Genomic DNA, 16,750 nt, shown 5'->3' with positions numbered 1-16,750 from the left:
TTGAGGGTATTTTAGGAAATTACATTACGAATTTAAACATGCGTCTTACATGCTATCAAATTCATTCAAATCTGCAAATTCGGATCATCCAGCAGCTCCGCCAGCTCCTTTTCTTCCTCCTCGAACAGCGAGTGCCTCAGATCTGGATATTTATCATCATCGTCGTCGCCGCCGCCGTAGAATTCTCGTATAGTTTCACATCCGCCGCTGATGTCTTTGCAGCAGCTGGCCGCGGAGTTGCTGCTGTAGAGGACGATCGCCTTGCTCGGATCATTGTCGTCGATTTCGTCACCAGATTCGTGGTGGTGGTGGTGGAAAATGTGGTTGATCTTGGTGGCGATGGAGGCGATGGAGAAGCTCTTCTTCTTGGAGAGAAGCATGAGCGATGTGAGCATGAGGAGCGCTCTCATGGCGTCGGTTTTGCTTCTGACGGCTATGCATTTGGCTCTGGTCATGCAACTCACCATTGATATCAGCTGCTTCAACCTCGAACTTTTTTCCTTCATGGTTAATTACTCTGTGATCTCAACACTGACTTGCTAAAGGAGTGGTCACTATATATAGTTTTGTGTATGTAGTGAATTTCTTATGTAGAAGTTTAAGATAGAGCATTTGTTTTTATATATGTATTAATGTCACGACTTTTTGTTGTTTCGATTTTGAAATATCTTTGTATTGTCTTTTATTGCTTGCCACTACCATGGTTTGAGCATTTTGTATCTTGCCAAAAATTAGGCGAACAATTATGTACACAATCAAATTCAGATTTCCAATTAAAATATACTAATTGTAATTATCTCAACACATCACTCTTAGCATGATTTTACTTCACTGTTGTTTACAAAACACGTCACTCTTATTCTGATTTTACTTCACTCTTGTTTACAAAACACGTCACTCTTATTCTGATTTTACTTCACTCTTGTTTACAAAACACATCACTCTTATTGTGATTTTACTTCACTCTTGTTTACAAAACAAATCACTCTTATTCTAATTTTACTTCACTCTTGTTTACAAAACACATCACTGTTATTCTGATTTTACTTCACTCTTGTTTACAAAACACATCACTCTTATTCTGATTTTACTTCACTCTTATTCTGATTTTACTTCACTCTTGTTTACAAAACACATCACTGTTATTCTGATTTTACTTCACTCTTGTTTACAAAACACATCACTCTTATTCTGATTTTACTTCACTCTTGTTTACAAAACACATCACTCTTATTCTGATTTTACTTCACTCTTGTTTACAAAACACATCACTCTTATTCTAACAAAATACATTACTATTACTGTCGTTAAGTGAATTGGAAATTAAAACTCATGATTTCCTCGGTGATAGTTGGATAAGTGAACTGGAAATTAGTAGTACTACAATTGATTAAATTTGAATTGATAAGTTTGCTCAAATTTGGAGATGGTGGTTCATCATACATCATGAGTTGCTATCAACTGATATAGTCTTCGCCCAACTCTCTCTCTCAATCACGCACACAGATAGGGAAGATCCCCCATTCACCATGGCTTCCCTCGCTTCCACGCTCTTCTTCTCCACCTCCCTCCCCACCTCCTCTGCCCCCTCCATCAGCTCCACCACCTGCTTCTCCACCTCCTCCGTCGACAGGATCCCCTCCTCATCCTCCACCGCCCTCACCGCCAGCTCCATGTACTCCACGAACACCACCCTGTTGAAGTGATGCTCCGCGTACATCGGCCACGCCGCCATCTGCTCCACAAACTTCACCACCATCCCCCTCCCCCCTCCGCTCCACGAACCCTGCCGGCAGCAGCTCCTCCAAATCCGGCTCCGGCGGCTTCAGATACCGCCTGCTCCTCCGTCGGCGACGACCTCACCACCCATAAAAACCTCTCTCGCTCCTCTACAGCCCCACCGCCACCTCCCTCAACGAGAAGAAGAGAGTAGGGAAGAGAAGAAAATAGAAGAGCAGGAGAAATGATTTTCAGGAATGAGCGACCAATTAGAGTTTAACCCTAATTTTATTTGTGCAATGACCATTATACCCCCGCTTTGTTATTATGAAGTAAATTAGTGATAGGGGAACTAATTTCTCCTTTAAATTCAAAAATTACATGTATTAATAATAGCCCTTGATTTTCTTGATCTTGTGGCTATGATTTGTTCTCTAGTTATTTGGTTAAGGGGTGTTTGCCATAGATCATTACCCTATATATATATATATATATATATAGGACTGTGATCAATACTAAACCAGTCTTAAACTTTAAACGCCGAACAACATCATTATAAGACAACCTGGAGTTCATTATAATGAACTAATAACAAAGTTATAATGAACTTCAGATTTTTGTATTATGCTAAATGATGTCATTGTTTTTAAATCTTTGAATTCCCTATAATGAACTACAAATAAAATTGTAATGAACTCCGCGTTGTTTTGTAATGATGTGTTTGGTGTTTAGCGTTTAAAATTAGTTTGGTATATAAAACAACCCTATATATATATATAGGGGAGCGTTATTCTCCTTTTCACATCTTAGATCATTTTTCCTTCTTAATATTACGCGTTAGATCTAAGGCATCAACGGATCAGATTGATTCTATAAAACTGGTTCCGTGTTGCATTATAGAAGGTGGTTGTATGCATTACAGGGTTATTATTGACATTTGACGAAAAAGTAACTGCCACATTTTGGTATCTGCGAATTATGCACCATATGGTCACGAGTAATGCATATAATTGACTATATAATGCACAATATGTGAACTGCAATGCATACGAATAAGATGTACCATGTTATGATGTTTGGACACACGTTTCTTGTTTCCCCTAAGGGTTTAATAAGCTTAGGGGCTAGGGTATAGTACGTAGACACGTATGTAATCTTCACATGGTAACGAGTAATGGATATAATTGACTATATAATGCACAATTTGTGAACTGCAATGCATACGAACAAGATGTGCTGTGTTATGATGTTTGACACACGTTTCTTGTTTCCCCTAAGGGTTTAATAAGCTTAGGGGCTAGGGTATAGTACGTAGACATTACTAACAAATTGTTGTTATTGGAATATACGTATGTGCATTATTTGGTTTAGGTAGTGCATTATGTAGCTGTTAATTGTCATTATCTCAGTATATTATGTATTATTAGAGGTATTGTGTATATGGGTTAATCAACGGATTGAAGATTACATACGTGCATTTAGTAATGTCTACGTACTATACCCTAGCCCCTAAGGTTATTAAACCCTTAGGGGAAACAAGAAACGTGTGTCAAACATCATAACATGGTACATCTTATTCGTATGCATTGCAGTTTACATATTGTGCATTATATAGTTAATAACATCCATTACTCGTGACAATTTGGTGAATTATTCGTATCGTTTTATAATTTGTTATTAATGCGTACGTACTATACCCTAGCCCCTAAGCTTATTAAACCCTTAGGGGAAACAAGAAACGTGTGTCAAACATAATAACACAGCACATCTTGTTCGTATGCATTGCAGTTCACAAATTGTGCATTATATAGTCAATTATATGCATTACTCGTTACCATGTGAAGATTACATACATGTCTACGTACTATACCCTAGCCCCTAAGCTTATTAAACCCTTAGGGGAAACAAGAAACGTGTGTCAAACATCATAACACAACACATCTTGTTTGTATGCATTGCAGTTCACATATTGTGCATTATATAGGCAATTATATGCATTACTCGTGACCATGTGGTGCATTATTCGTAGCGGTTTCCAGCCATTATTAGATTACTATTGTACCCTCATAATGCACAAAATAGGACAAATAATGCAACACGGGATTAATTACCCAATGTTGATCTGGACCGTCCATTTCTCTAATCTAATGGCTGATATTAAGAAGGAAAAAGGAGGAAATATAGGAAAAGGAAATGAATACATCCCTATATATATATATATATATATGTTAAGCTCCTTCGCAGATTTTCAGTCCAAGCTTCTTTTTAATCACAGCCCTTGGATCCTTCGACGGCACAATGTGATCAGATATGGCTAAGTACCAGAAAAAGGGGCTGCAGCCCAATATGAATATTTTTAGTAAGCTCGGGCCTTTTCAATAAACCCCCGAGTGTTACTGTGATGATGGCTTGACAATATTTTCAAATGTATATTTGTATTTTTCGGCAATGTGTTCACTGAGTACTTTTGTACTCAGCCCTGCATATATTTCTAAATGTGCAGGTTGAGCAGCGAAGTGGTGGAGGAAGTGCTATTGAGACAAGACATTTAATTCAGTCAGATTTTGACTCTCGGAGGTTCATGTCTTCATACATGGAACCGCGTTCATTTGCTTCCGTTGTGCATCTTAAAAGACTCAAGTCTATTTTGTTCAAAACTCTGATATTTTGAAATTTTTACAAACAATTACTCGAGTTTTCATGATCGAGTATCTTTTCTTCTATGTATCAGCACTTGATTAGTCATGTCTCGCAAACAATGCTTGATTTTATTTTCCCTTAATTCTTTTCCCACTTCTTATACTCCAACCCCTAGTCACGTTTCCCCCGACTATGCTATCCTTAGCAAGTGCGGTCGTGACAGAGTGGTATCAGAGCATTCTTTCTCGCTCTGAACCCGAGAGTCTTCTTTGAAAATCTTTGGTCTAGCCTTGTTCCACTAGACTATCTAATCGATGAAAATGCTCTTAGCACTCCTACCAATCGCACTCAACGAGGAAAAAGGTAACTTGTTCTTTTTTTCAAAGGAAGGTCAAGATGTTTAAAAGTTTGAAATGGAGAAATACCTCATGCAGTTAATTTGAGTGAACAGATGAAAATACTAAGTTCAAAGAAAGAGTTGATGTTTCTTGATTTGGTAGCGTGCTTAAAGAAAGAGTTAGTATGTCTTTTCTTGGCTAAAGACTGAATGTATGAATAAAAGAAATAACTTTCCTAAATGGAAAAAGGTACTGAAATGCGAAAGTATAAAGTGTACGAGTCTGGTACCAATTGGTGAAATGACACATCTTTTTGAGTTAGTCATTGAATCATGTTGCTAAAAGAAGTAATCTTTTAGGGTTTTTTTCCCCAAACACCATCACGACGGGGGGTTAGGCGGACCCCAGTCCATATCAAATCAAAACGATAATGTGTCGTACATTGACCAAGCCCAAAAGTGACTTGGTCCACAAAAAGAGATACATATCAAAAACTCTATCTAAGCTACTAGGATATCCCCACAAGCCGGGTACTATCCATCTAGCAAACGAACTAATAAAATACATAATAACTTGGGTGATGACCAAGAAGTGGCCAAGCCCAAAGGAATACAAAAAATACATATCAAATTCCATAACAAAAATAAGAAATCATCCGTCGCGATATCTGAATCTGAAGTTTGGATAGCCCAACTGGTCCATCCTCACAAGTGACTTCAAATATCGAGGCGCTGTGTCTGCATCATAGAAAGTGATGGCAGGGGTCTGGACCCCCTACCTACTAGAAAGTCAGTTGTCCGGTTGCCTTCTCGATGGATGTGAGAGAACCTAACCTGCAACTGTGAGAGCAATATGCGAATGCGAGCCATGTGATGTCTCACATCCGCCGCTCCCCCGCGTCCTGAAGTGAACACTGCGACCACCGCTGCTGCGTCCATCTCGACCCAAACCAGTGATGAGAACTCCATAGCCATCGTCAACCCATGAAGAAGAGCTAGAAGCTCCGCCTCGAAGGACGAGGCGGCTACGAGGGCCGTGCAATAGGCCCTCAAGAGAGAACCGTCTGAACCACGAACCACTCCCCCAACACCAGCCTGTCCCGTCAAGGTAGAGAAGGCCCCATCTGTGTTCAGCCTCACCCAAGGATCGTCGGGTGGATGCCAAAGCACACTCAAGGACCTCAGAACTCGCCGGCGAGGAGGAACTGAAGGCATGAAGTCGACAGTCGGGGTGCAACCGCGCCAATGAAGGGGGACTAAGAATCCGCAAATGCCGAATCACCTGCCAAATAACATGGGAGGAACGAAAAGATAAGAAATAAAAAAAATTAAAAGTATAAATTTTAATCTTTTAGGGTTCAGGGTTTAGGGTTTTTTTTTCCTCCGGACATACATATTTAGGAGTTCGAGATACATTCGGCAAGCTACCCAGCCCTTCCCCCAGCCCCTCGTGGTTCGTAGACAGGCCGCCAACTAGCCCCTTGTGGTTCGTAGACAGGCTGCCAACCAGCCGGGCACCACCGGCGGGTCTACGCCCGTGAACAGCCGCCATCTGAGACGGCGACACCCGAAACGAGTCTACGCCCGTGAACAACCGCCACCCGAGACGGGTTCCAGGCCCATCAGCTTGCCAAGCCCCAAGGCAACCAGCCTTGTAAAGGCCCACAGGGGAAATTAATCCCAAGTTGCGCCATCCAGGATTCGAACACAAGACCTCCTGGATGGTGCGGTTTCCTTGCCACCCTCCTAAACCACTTGAGCTAGGGGGCTTGGATGGTTCAGGGTTTAGGTTTTTTTTAACACACACACACACACACACACACACTCACATCGAAGTTCGAGATACATTGGCAAGCGAACCAGCCCCTCGTGGTCACGTCCGAACCAGCCTCCTCCTGCCCCTCGTGGCCCACGAACTAGCCGCTTAACCACCCTCAGACGGGTCCAGGCCAAGCACCGACCTCTCCCTTTCCCTCGTGGCCCACAAACTAGCTGCTTAACCACCCTCAGACGAGTCTCGGCTCGTAAGTTGACCACCCTCAGACTGGTCCAGGCCCGTATGCTTGCAAAGTCCCAAGGCAACAAGCCTTGGGCCCACAGGGAAATTAATCCCAAGTTGCGCCATCCAGGATTCGAACTCAGGACCTTCTGCCCCTCGTGGCCCACGAACTAGCCGCTTAACCACCCTCAGACGGGTCCAGGCCAAGTACCGACCTCTCCCTTTCCCTCGTGGCCGCCCACGAACTAGCTGCTTAACCACCCTCAGACGGGTCTCGGCTTGTAAGTTGACCACCCTCAGACTGGTCCAGGCCCGTATGCTTGCAAAGTCCCAAGGCAACAAGCCTTGGGCCCAAAGGGAAATTAATCCCAAGTTGCGCCATCCAGGATTCGAACTCAGGACCTCCTGGATGGCGCCATATCCTTGCCTCCCTTCTCAACCAGTTGAGCTAGGAGGCTTGGATGGTTTTTTTTAACACACACACACACACACTCACATCAGAGTTCGAGATACATTGGCAAGCGAACGAGCCTCTTCCAGTCCCTCGTGGTCACGTCCGAACCAGCCTCCTCCTGCCCCTCGTGGCCCACGAACTAGCCGCTTAACCACCCTCAGACGGGTCCAGGCCAAGCACCGACCTCTCCCTTTCCCTCGTGGCCCACGAACTAGCTGCTGAACCACCCTCAGACGGGTCTCGGCTCGTAAGTTGACCACCCTCAGACTGGTCCAGGCCGGTATGCTTGCAAAGTCCCAAGGCAACAAGCCTTGGGCCCACAGGGAAATTAATCCCAAGTTGCGCTATCCAGGATTCGAACTCAGGACCTCCTGGATGGCGCCATATCTTTGCCTCTATTCTCAACCAGTTGAGCTAGGAGGCTTGGATGGTTTTTTTTTAACACACACACACACACACACACACACTCACATCAGAGTTCGAGATACATTGGCAAGCGAACCAGCCTCTTCAAGTCCCTCGTGGTCACGTCTGAACCAGCCTCCTCCTACCCCTCGTGGCCCATGAACTAGCCGCTTAACCACCCTCAGACGGGTCCAGGCCAAGCACAGACCTCTCCCTTTCCCTCGTGGCCCACGAACTAGCTTCTTAACCACCCTCAGATGGGTCTCGGCTCGTAAGTTGACCACCCTCAGACTGGTCCAGGCCCGTATGCTTGTAAAGTCCCAAGGCAACAAGCCTTGGGCCCACAGGGAAATTAATCCCAAGTTGCGCCATCCAGGATTCGAACTCAGGACCTCTTGGATGGCGCCATATCCTTGCCTCCCTTCTCAACCAGTTGAGCTAGGAGGCTTGGATGGTTTTTTTTTAACACACACACACAAACACTCACATCGGAGTTCGAGATACATTGCCAAGCGAACCAGCCTCTTCCGATCCCTCGTGGTCACGTCCGAACCAGCCTCCTCCTGCCCCTCGTGGCCCACGAACTAGCCGTTTAACCAACCTCAGACGGGTCCAGGCCAAGCACCGACCTCTCCCTTTCCCTCGTGGCCCATGAACTAGCTGCTTAACCACCCTCAGACTGGTCTCGGCTCGTAAGTTGACCACCCTCAGACTGGTCCAGGCCCGTATGCTTGCAAAGTCCCAAGGCAACAAGCCTTGGGCGCACAGGGAAATTAATCCCAAGTTGCGCCATCTAGGATTCGAACTCAGGACCTCCTGGATGGAGCCATATCCTTGCCTCCCTTCTCAACCAGTTGAGCTAGGAGGCTTGGATGCTTGGATGGTTCAGGGTTTAGGGTTTTTTTTTTAAGGAGGATCGACGGTGGTTCCTCACCTACCCCCGAAGTGACTCGGACCTCCGGCCTAACGGTCGGAGGTGAAGCGTCTTACCAAGCTGTGCTTCGTTGTCAAGGTGGGACCCAATGGGTCCACCAGCCCTGCAGGAATGGGTCCAGGATTTTTCACCTCCTTCAGCTCCTTTGTCCAGGCACGGGTACAGGCTTAATCACCTCCCGAAGCTCTGGAGTAAGGCCATTGAATCCACTAGGCCCCAGGGAAATTAATCCCCAAGATGCGCCTCCCAGGGGTCGAACACGCGACCTCTAGGATGACGCGGTATCCTTGCCTCCCTTCTTAACCAGTTGAGCTAGGAGGCTTGGATGGTTTTTTTTTTCCTCAAACACCTTAGTGGTGGGGGGTTAGGCAGACCCCCAACCTGTCCATATCATCCAAAATGGTAAAAGTGATAAACATACATAGTCCAAGCCCGAAAGTGACTTGAACTAGAAAATCAAGCTAAGACAGCCCCACAAGTCGGGCGCTATCTATCAATCAATCAAGCAAAAAAGCTATGTAACAAGGAACCAAAACATACGTACCCATGGCTGGCCCAAAAGTGACCAACTCATAAGGAAGAAAAAAGTTATACAAATCAAAAACTAAAAACCAAGTCGATCATCTATCTCTGTACCTGAATCTGAAGTTCGGATAGCCCAACTGGTCCATCCTCACAAGTGCCTTCAAGTACCGAGGTGCTGTATCCACATCGAAGAATGTGAGGGCAGGGGTCTGGACCCCCCTACCTACTGAAAAATCCGCTGCTCGATTGCCCTCCCGATGGATGTGAGAGAAGCGCGTCTGCAGTTGTGAGAGCAAAAGACGAATGCTAACCATGTGGTGTTGCACCTCCGCTGCTCCCCTACGGTCTGAATTGAACACCGCGACCACTGCTGCTGTCTCCAACTCGACCCAGACCTGTTATGAGAACTCCATAGCCATCGTCAGACCATGAAGAAGAGCAAGAAGCTCTGCCTCAAAGGCCGACGCGGCTACAAGGGGCGTGCAAAAGGCCCTCAGGAGAGAACCGTCTGAACCACGAACCACTCCCCCACCACCAGCCTGCCCAGTCGAGGTAGAAAAGGCCCCGTCTGTGTTCAGCTTCACCCAAGGCGCGTCAGGTGGATGCCAAAGAACACTCAGGGACCTCAGAACTCGCCGGCGAGGAGGAGCCATGGGCATGAAATCGACAGCCGGGGTGCAACCCTGCCAATGAAGGGGGACTACAACACCCGCCGCCACCAAAGTCCGCAACTGATGTACAACCTGCCAAATCACATGGGAAGCACGAAAAGAAATGCCGCGATGCTTGCAGCTATTTCTCTCCGTCCAAATGAACCAGTAGACCAAGCAAGGAATAATGAATCTGATGTGCAAGGTGGGAGCCCTGTGAGAGGACCTCCACCAGAAACCTAATCTAAGTGCAATATCAGTGCACGTTTGAATGTGTGTGCATATATCAGGAAACCAGCCATCAAAGTAGTCCCAAAGAGACCTCACCGACTGACTAGACACAAACAAATGCTGTAAAGACTCGACAGAAGAAGAAGAGACACAACACAGACACTTGGAAGCAAGGGAAATACCACGAGACTGCACATGACAATCAACAGGGATCTTCTGAAGGAGGAGGCGCCAGATGAACACGGAGGTAGTCGGGGTCAGCCCAGCATTCCACAGCATGCGAAGGCCGAAGTGTCTAGGGGACCGAGTCCGGATGAGCTCCCAAGCTGAGGCCGTCGAGAACTCGCCATCATCGGTCAGACTCCATCGCATCACATCCCTACCGCCCACCTCAATCGGCACAGCCCTGATAACATCCAAAACATGCGCAGGCAAAGCATACTGAACAAGCAATTCATGCAGTTTATCATCATGCCAAGTACCATCACGCAAGAAACAAGAAACCTCGTCGGGTGGGAGAGCAGTCCCAGGCTGACAATAGGTCTGAAGGGGATGATCCCCGACCCACACATCATCCCAGAAGCTGATCTTCCCCTCGCCAAGGGACCACCTAATGAAACAATGCACATGCTGCCTAATGACTGTGAGACGACGCCAAATAGGACTATCATGCGAAGCACAAGGAGCAACAAAGGCACGTCCACGATGATTATAATACTTACTCAAAGTGTACTGCGCCCACAAGGAATCCTGTGAGAGAAATCTCCACCAGAGCTTAATGCTGAAAGCAGTGACCAGCTCGGGGAGGCGACGGATGCCAAGGCCTCCCTCATCCAACGGCAAGCAGATCTTATTCTTCCAACTGACCCAGTGAATCTTCTTTTGTTGTCCAACGGTGCCCCAAAAGAATCTGGCCATAATCTGCTCCAGCTCCCTCAACCAGTACCCATAGGGCTTCATGACCTGAAGGATGTGGAGCAGGATAGTCATCAGGGTGCTCTTGATCAGAGCAAGACGACCCCTAAGAGAGAGGTGTCTGTGGGACCAGCTGTGGATCCGGTCAACCATCTTCTGTCGGATGTCGAGGAGGAAGTCAGCCTTCAGGTTACCTTTATAGATAGGCACCCCGAGGTATGTGAAAGGGAACGAGCCCATCTGGAAGCCTCCGACCTCCGCCACCGTATCTGCCCATGATTCAAACCTCGGGTGCAAGAAGAAGTGACTCTTTCCCCGGTTCACCATCTGACCAGACACTGCCGAATAGTGGTCAAGGCATGCGCGAGTCTCTCAACCGCTTCCCTATGCACCCTGGTGAAGATGATGATGTCGTCGCCATAGGAGAGGTGGGAGATGGTGGGCGATGATCTAACAGCTCTGTATGCCATATCCGGATGGGAATCAACCAGCCTGTCCAAGCTCCTAGACAGGTAGTCTGCTGCGAGGACGAAGAGAGATGGGGAGAGAGGATCTCCCTGGCGAAAGCCCCACGTCGACTGGAAGAAGCCTGCAGGGGACCCATTCACCAGAACCGAGAACCAACACGAGGAGATGCACCGTCTGATCATACTTACCCAACCCGGCGGGAATCCCATCCTCTCAAGCACCATGAGGAGAAAAGGCGAATGCACTCTATCATACGCCTTTGCCATGTCCAGCTTGAGTGCTAGATTAGGCGATGGGGCCCGCTGGAGGATCTTCCTCCCGATGTCATGAATCATCTCCTTAGCTAAAAGAACATTATCGCAAAGCAAGCGGCCCTTCACAAAACCACTCAAGGTCGGCGCTAGCACAAGAGGCAACAGCGGCGCCAAACGCGCGGTCAAGATCTTGGTGATGATCTTGTTGGTCACATTGCAAAGGCTACTAGGCCTGTACTCCGCCCAAGTCTCTAGGTTGGCCTTCTTCGGTAGGAGAATGATCGTCGTGGCTGTAAAACTGCGAGGCATAGGGGCACCCAGGAAGAAGTCCTCGACTGCGGCGACCACATCTGCACTCACAATGTCCCAACATCGCTGGAAGAACAGGGACGAGAAGCCATCCGGACTTGAAGCACTGTCTCCACTGATGCCAAAAACTGCTACTCTAACCTCATCTGAATCTGGCACTGCACAAAGACCCTGGCGGTCCACTGAATCCGGCAAGCTGTGCAAGATGTCAAGATCGGGCTGTCCCAGCTGCTCGATGTTTGACATGAGGAGCTGCTGAAAGAACCCAACCGCCGACTGTCTGATCTCCTCTTCTGAGGTGAGGCTCTGGCCGTCTGCCTGAATCATGTGAATCCTGGACTTCACCCTCTTCTGTCAGACCCACCCATGAAAGAGCTTGGAATTCCGCTCGCCCTCTGTTGCCCATCGAATGGCAGCTTTCAGCTTTCAAAAATCCTCTTCCATCCTAGTGCGGAGGACATACTCTGCGGTGCACCTATTGAGCTCAGCCCTGTGCGTGAGTGTGGGATCCCCATCATATGCCGCCTAGGCCAAGGTGACCGTTTTCTCTGCCTCTCTCAACCTCTCAAAGATGTTCCCAAAGACGTCTCTGTTCCATCTCTTGGGGAAACCTTTAACCCGATTGAGCTTGAATTAAAGATGTATCATACCAAAGAACCCCGTGTCTGCCTCCCATGCCCTGGCAATCTCCTCCTTGAAAGTATGATGTCGGGTCCACATGTTCTGAAACCTGAAAGACGGCCTCGGAATCTGTAGAGAAGCCTGGCACCTGACCAGGAGGGAAGCGTGATCTGAAGATATCCTAGGCAGATGAGTGACCCGGGTAGCTGCAAAAACCATCGTCCAATGTTCCCCAAGCAAAACTCTATCGAGTCTCTCCCAGACCCCGTTCCGTGTCCAAGTGAAATCAGGACCATCGAAGCCAGGGTCAAAAAGCTGACAATCTGCAATCGCATCTGCAAAATCGATCATCTCACCGTGTCTCTCTACTGTGCCACCCCGTCGCTCATCCTCCGTGAGGAAGATGTTGAAGTCACCTCCAACGAGCCAAGGTGATCCATCTGTCAACAGGGAAATCTCTCTGAGCTTGTCCCACAAGCTATATCTGCCCACCCTCGTGCACTTGGGGAAATTAATCCCAAGTTGCGCCATCCAGGATTCGAACTCAAGACCTCCTGGATGGTGCGGTATCCTTGCCACCCTCCTCAACCACTTGAGCTAGGGGGCTTGGATGGTTCAAGGTTTAGGGTTTTTTTTAACACACACACACTCACATCGGAGTTTGAGATACATTGGCAAGCGAACCAGCCTCTTCCAGCCCCTCATGGTCACGTCCGAACCAGCCTCCTCCTGCCCCTCGTGGCCCACGAACTAGCCTCTTAACCACCCTCAGACGGGTCCAGGCCAAGCACCGACCTCTCCCTTTCCCTCGTGGCCCACGAACTAGCTGCTTAACCACCCTCAGATGGGTCTCGGCTCGTAAGTTGACCACCCTCAGACTGGTCCAGGCCCGTATGCTTGCAAAGTCCCAAGGCAACAAGCCTTGGGCCCACAGGGAAATTAATCCCAAGTTGCGCCATCCAGGATTCGAACTCAGGACCTCCTGCCCCTCGTGGCCCACGAACTAGCCGCTTAACCACCCTCAGACGGGTCCAGGCCAAGCACCGACCTCTCCCTTTCCCTCGTGGCCCACGAACTAGCTGCTTAACCACCCTCAGACGGGTCTCGGCTCGTAAGTTGACCACCCTCAGACTGGTCCAGGCCGTATGCTTGCAAAGTCCCAAGGCAACAAGCCTTGGGCCCATTGGAAAATTAATCCCGAGTTGCGCCATCCAGGATTCGAACTCAGAACCTCCTGGATGGCGCCATATCCTTGCCTCCCTTCTCAACCAGTTGAGCTAGGAGGCTTGGATGCTTGGATGGTTCAGGGTTTAGGGTTTTTTTTTTAAGGAGGATCGACGGTGGTTCCCCACCTACCCCCCGAAGTGACTCGGACCCCGGCCTAACGGCCGGAGATGAAGCGCCTTACCAAGCTGCGCTTCGTTGTCAAGGTGGGACCCAATGGGTCTACCAGCCCCGCAGGAACGGGTCCAGGATTTTTCAACTCCCCCAGCTCCTGGATCCAGGCACGGGTTCAGGCTTAATCACCTCCCGAAGCTCTGAAATCAGGCCAGTGAATCCACTAGGCCCCAGGGAAATTAATCCCCAAGATGCGCCTCCCAGGGGTCGAACACGCGACCTCTAGGATGACGCGGTATCCTTGCATCCCTTCTCAACCTGTTGAGCTAGGAGGCTTGGATGGTTCAGGGTTTAGGGATTAGGGTTTAGCGTTTAGGGTTTAGGGTTTTTTTTTACACACACACACATACGTTGGAGTTCGTGATACATTCGGCAAGCGAGCTAACCCTGAAACATAGCCCCTCATGCCTCGAGGACTAGCCCTGACACACACAGCCGCGCACCAGCCTGTGAACAAGCCCCTCCTCAGGCCCGTTCTCTAGCCTTTCGTTCGACGGGTCTGGGGCAGCCGGGGTCGGGACCGTAAACTCTCGCCATCAAGCGGGTCGGGGTTTGCAAGCTTGCCAAGCCCCAAGGCAACAAGCCTTGTAAAGGCCCACAGGGGAAATTAATCCCAAGTTGCGCCATCCAGGATTCGAACTCAGGACCTCCTGGATGGCGCCATATCCTTGCCTCCCTTCTCAACCAGTTGAGCTAGGAGGCTTGGATCGTTTAGGGTTTAGGGTTTAGGGTTCAGGGTTTAGGGTTTAGGGTCGTACAAATGGTATAAAAAAGATTGAAGTATACATGTTCTTGAAAAAGTACTAGTTTTTTCTTTGGTTCGTGCATCAAAATTAGTACACCGTATCTATTTATAACAAATTTATATATTTAATGAAGTTAATATATTTTACTAATAATATCCAAAAAAAATATTTCTCTCTATCAATAACTCATTGTATCAATTTTGTATTAAATAACTCATCAATTGTTCCTTCAGGAATGGGAACGTGGCTTTGCAGTCATCAGAAAGTTTAAACTCCATGTCGTCCTGGGGAAGCTTTGTCAGGGTCTGTGTTCCCCCGGCGAAATCCTTGATACGTCCTCCACGGCCCATAGCGTGCCTTAACAAGATTCTGATCTTCCCCTGGTTAATAAGGTACGGAAATTTTGCCACATGTGTGTGTCTTTCCATGACTGTCCCATATTCCGGCCAGTTTGAATTTTGCTTCTTGGGCATCAGCTGGGGTTGATGTTGGAAGAGTAATTCTTCCTTTCTCTGCAATCGTGGTTTGACTGTCTTGTGATCCGTCTGACTGGACAGGTCCTTGAATGCCATCGGTGATGCTGGTACGGAAAATAGTTGTCTTGTAAACGAGGGATCCTTCTTCAGCATTTCTTTTAATGGAGTGGCTTGGTCAGGTGGTTTCTCGACCCTTCTTGGCTGAGTAATCTCTCTTGCCTCAGCTGGTTGTGACGGCTGGCAAAACTTTATAATTGCCATTCCAATGGCTTGGTCATCCATTGCTTCAGTCATTGTCGTATCATACCATTCTACTGCCTCTCTCTTCAGCTGTTCGCCTTCAGCGGAACCAGACGGTGGCTCTTTGAGGGATTCCCTTTTTGGATACTCCTTTTTTTCGAGGGCTGATAGCGTTTACTGTTTGTATGCTCTCTCTGTCCTGTGGCTCTCTTGCTGCTTCATTAATGCCGACTGTGAGTCGCTCTCCTTTAAACTCCAGATTAATTGTCCCATGGCGGACGTCAATGACTGTGTTAGCGGTGGATAGGAAAGGTCTCCCCGAAAGGATTCCAATAGACTCCTCCGTTACTGGTTCCATCATTTTTATAACGAAGAAGTCAGCGGGATACATGAATCTGTTCACCTTAACGATTTCATCTTCCAAAACTCCCTCGGGGTAGATGCAGGACCCGTCTGCTAGCTGTATTTCCATATTGGTTTGGACGAGCTTAGCGTTCTCCAGCTTCTTGTATATAGAATACGGCATAATATTGATAGAAGCCCCTAGGTCGTACATTGCGTGCTTCATTTGAACGTTTCTGATAGAAATTGGGAGCGTAAATACTCCTGTGTCAGTTCTCTTTTAGGGAAGATCATCAGGTTGGATCTCACCGGTTACTTCCTCTGCTTCGACCCTCCTTCTCTTTTCAGCACCATGTTCACATATGTTAGACTCTTCTTTCGCTGTGACTTGATCAGGGGCGCTGGATTCAAGGTTTTTACTAAGACTTGCCCTGGATGCTGGAAAACTTGCAGTTGAGCTCTGATAAACTCCTTCTGATTTCAGAGAGACTGTGTTAACATTCTCTCGCCCTGCTGGAGGTTGCACTATAGCCGGAATCTTTCCATCATTACCTCTCAGCTCGCCTAGTGACATGGCGACCTGAGATAACTGCTTTGTAAGCATTTCTAATGCGACTCTCTGTTCTTTCTGGGCTTCCTGTATTTCCCGCACAGCATCATGAGGCTGATGTGGAACCATCATATCCCCTGGAACTTTATTTTGCTGCCTGTTATTTCTCTGATTAAATCGGCCTCCTCCATGGTCTTGCTGGTAGAAAGCGGAAGATCCATATTGCTCTGGTTGGTTCTGGGACATATGGTTTTGTTGATTTCCTTGGTAGTGCTGTAGGTTCCCTTGGGATTGCTGGGTTCCTCTGTGGTACTACGGGACATAACTCACCATTTGATTACTGAATTGCCTACCCTGGTTGCCATACTGAGGAGCTTGGTGTTGGTACCCCCATTCTCCTTGTTGTTGTCGGCTTGACCAGTTAGGCTGTCCTCCACTTGACCAGTTCCCTTGAGGTCCACTTGACCATCCTGCCTGACCTCCCTGCATTCTATTTCCTCCTGTGTTTGGTCTATCCAAGATTCGGGCTGGCCAGTT

At 47.7% G+C, this 16,750-nt stretch overlaps 1 protein-coding gene across 1 annotated transcript; it reads right to left on the bottom strand.

Annotated features, from left to right (window-relative positions):
* Positions 1–65: 65 nt before the first annotated feature.
* LOC121770376 lies at positions 66–506 on the bottom strand. Its single transcript, XM_042167113.1, has one exon. The coding sequence runs from the start codon at positions 504–506 to the stop codon at positions 66–68; it is 441 nt and encodes a 146-aa protein (XP_042023047.1).
* Between the last annotated feature and the right edge of the window lie 16,244 nt (positions 507–16,750).

The sequence above is a fragment of the Salvia splendens genome, chromosome 16, assembly GCF_004379255.2.
Source record: "Salvia splendens isolate huo1 chromosome 16, SspV2, whole genome shotgun sequence".
Classification (NCBI taxonomy): Eukaryota; Viridiplantae; Streptophyta; class Magnoliopsida; order Lamiales; family Lamiaceae; genus Salvia; species Salvia splendens.
The sequence above is the reverse complement of the archived record's forward strand: the minus strand, read 5'-3'. Positions and strand labels throughout refer to the sequence as shown.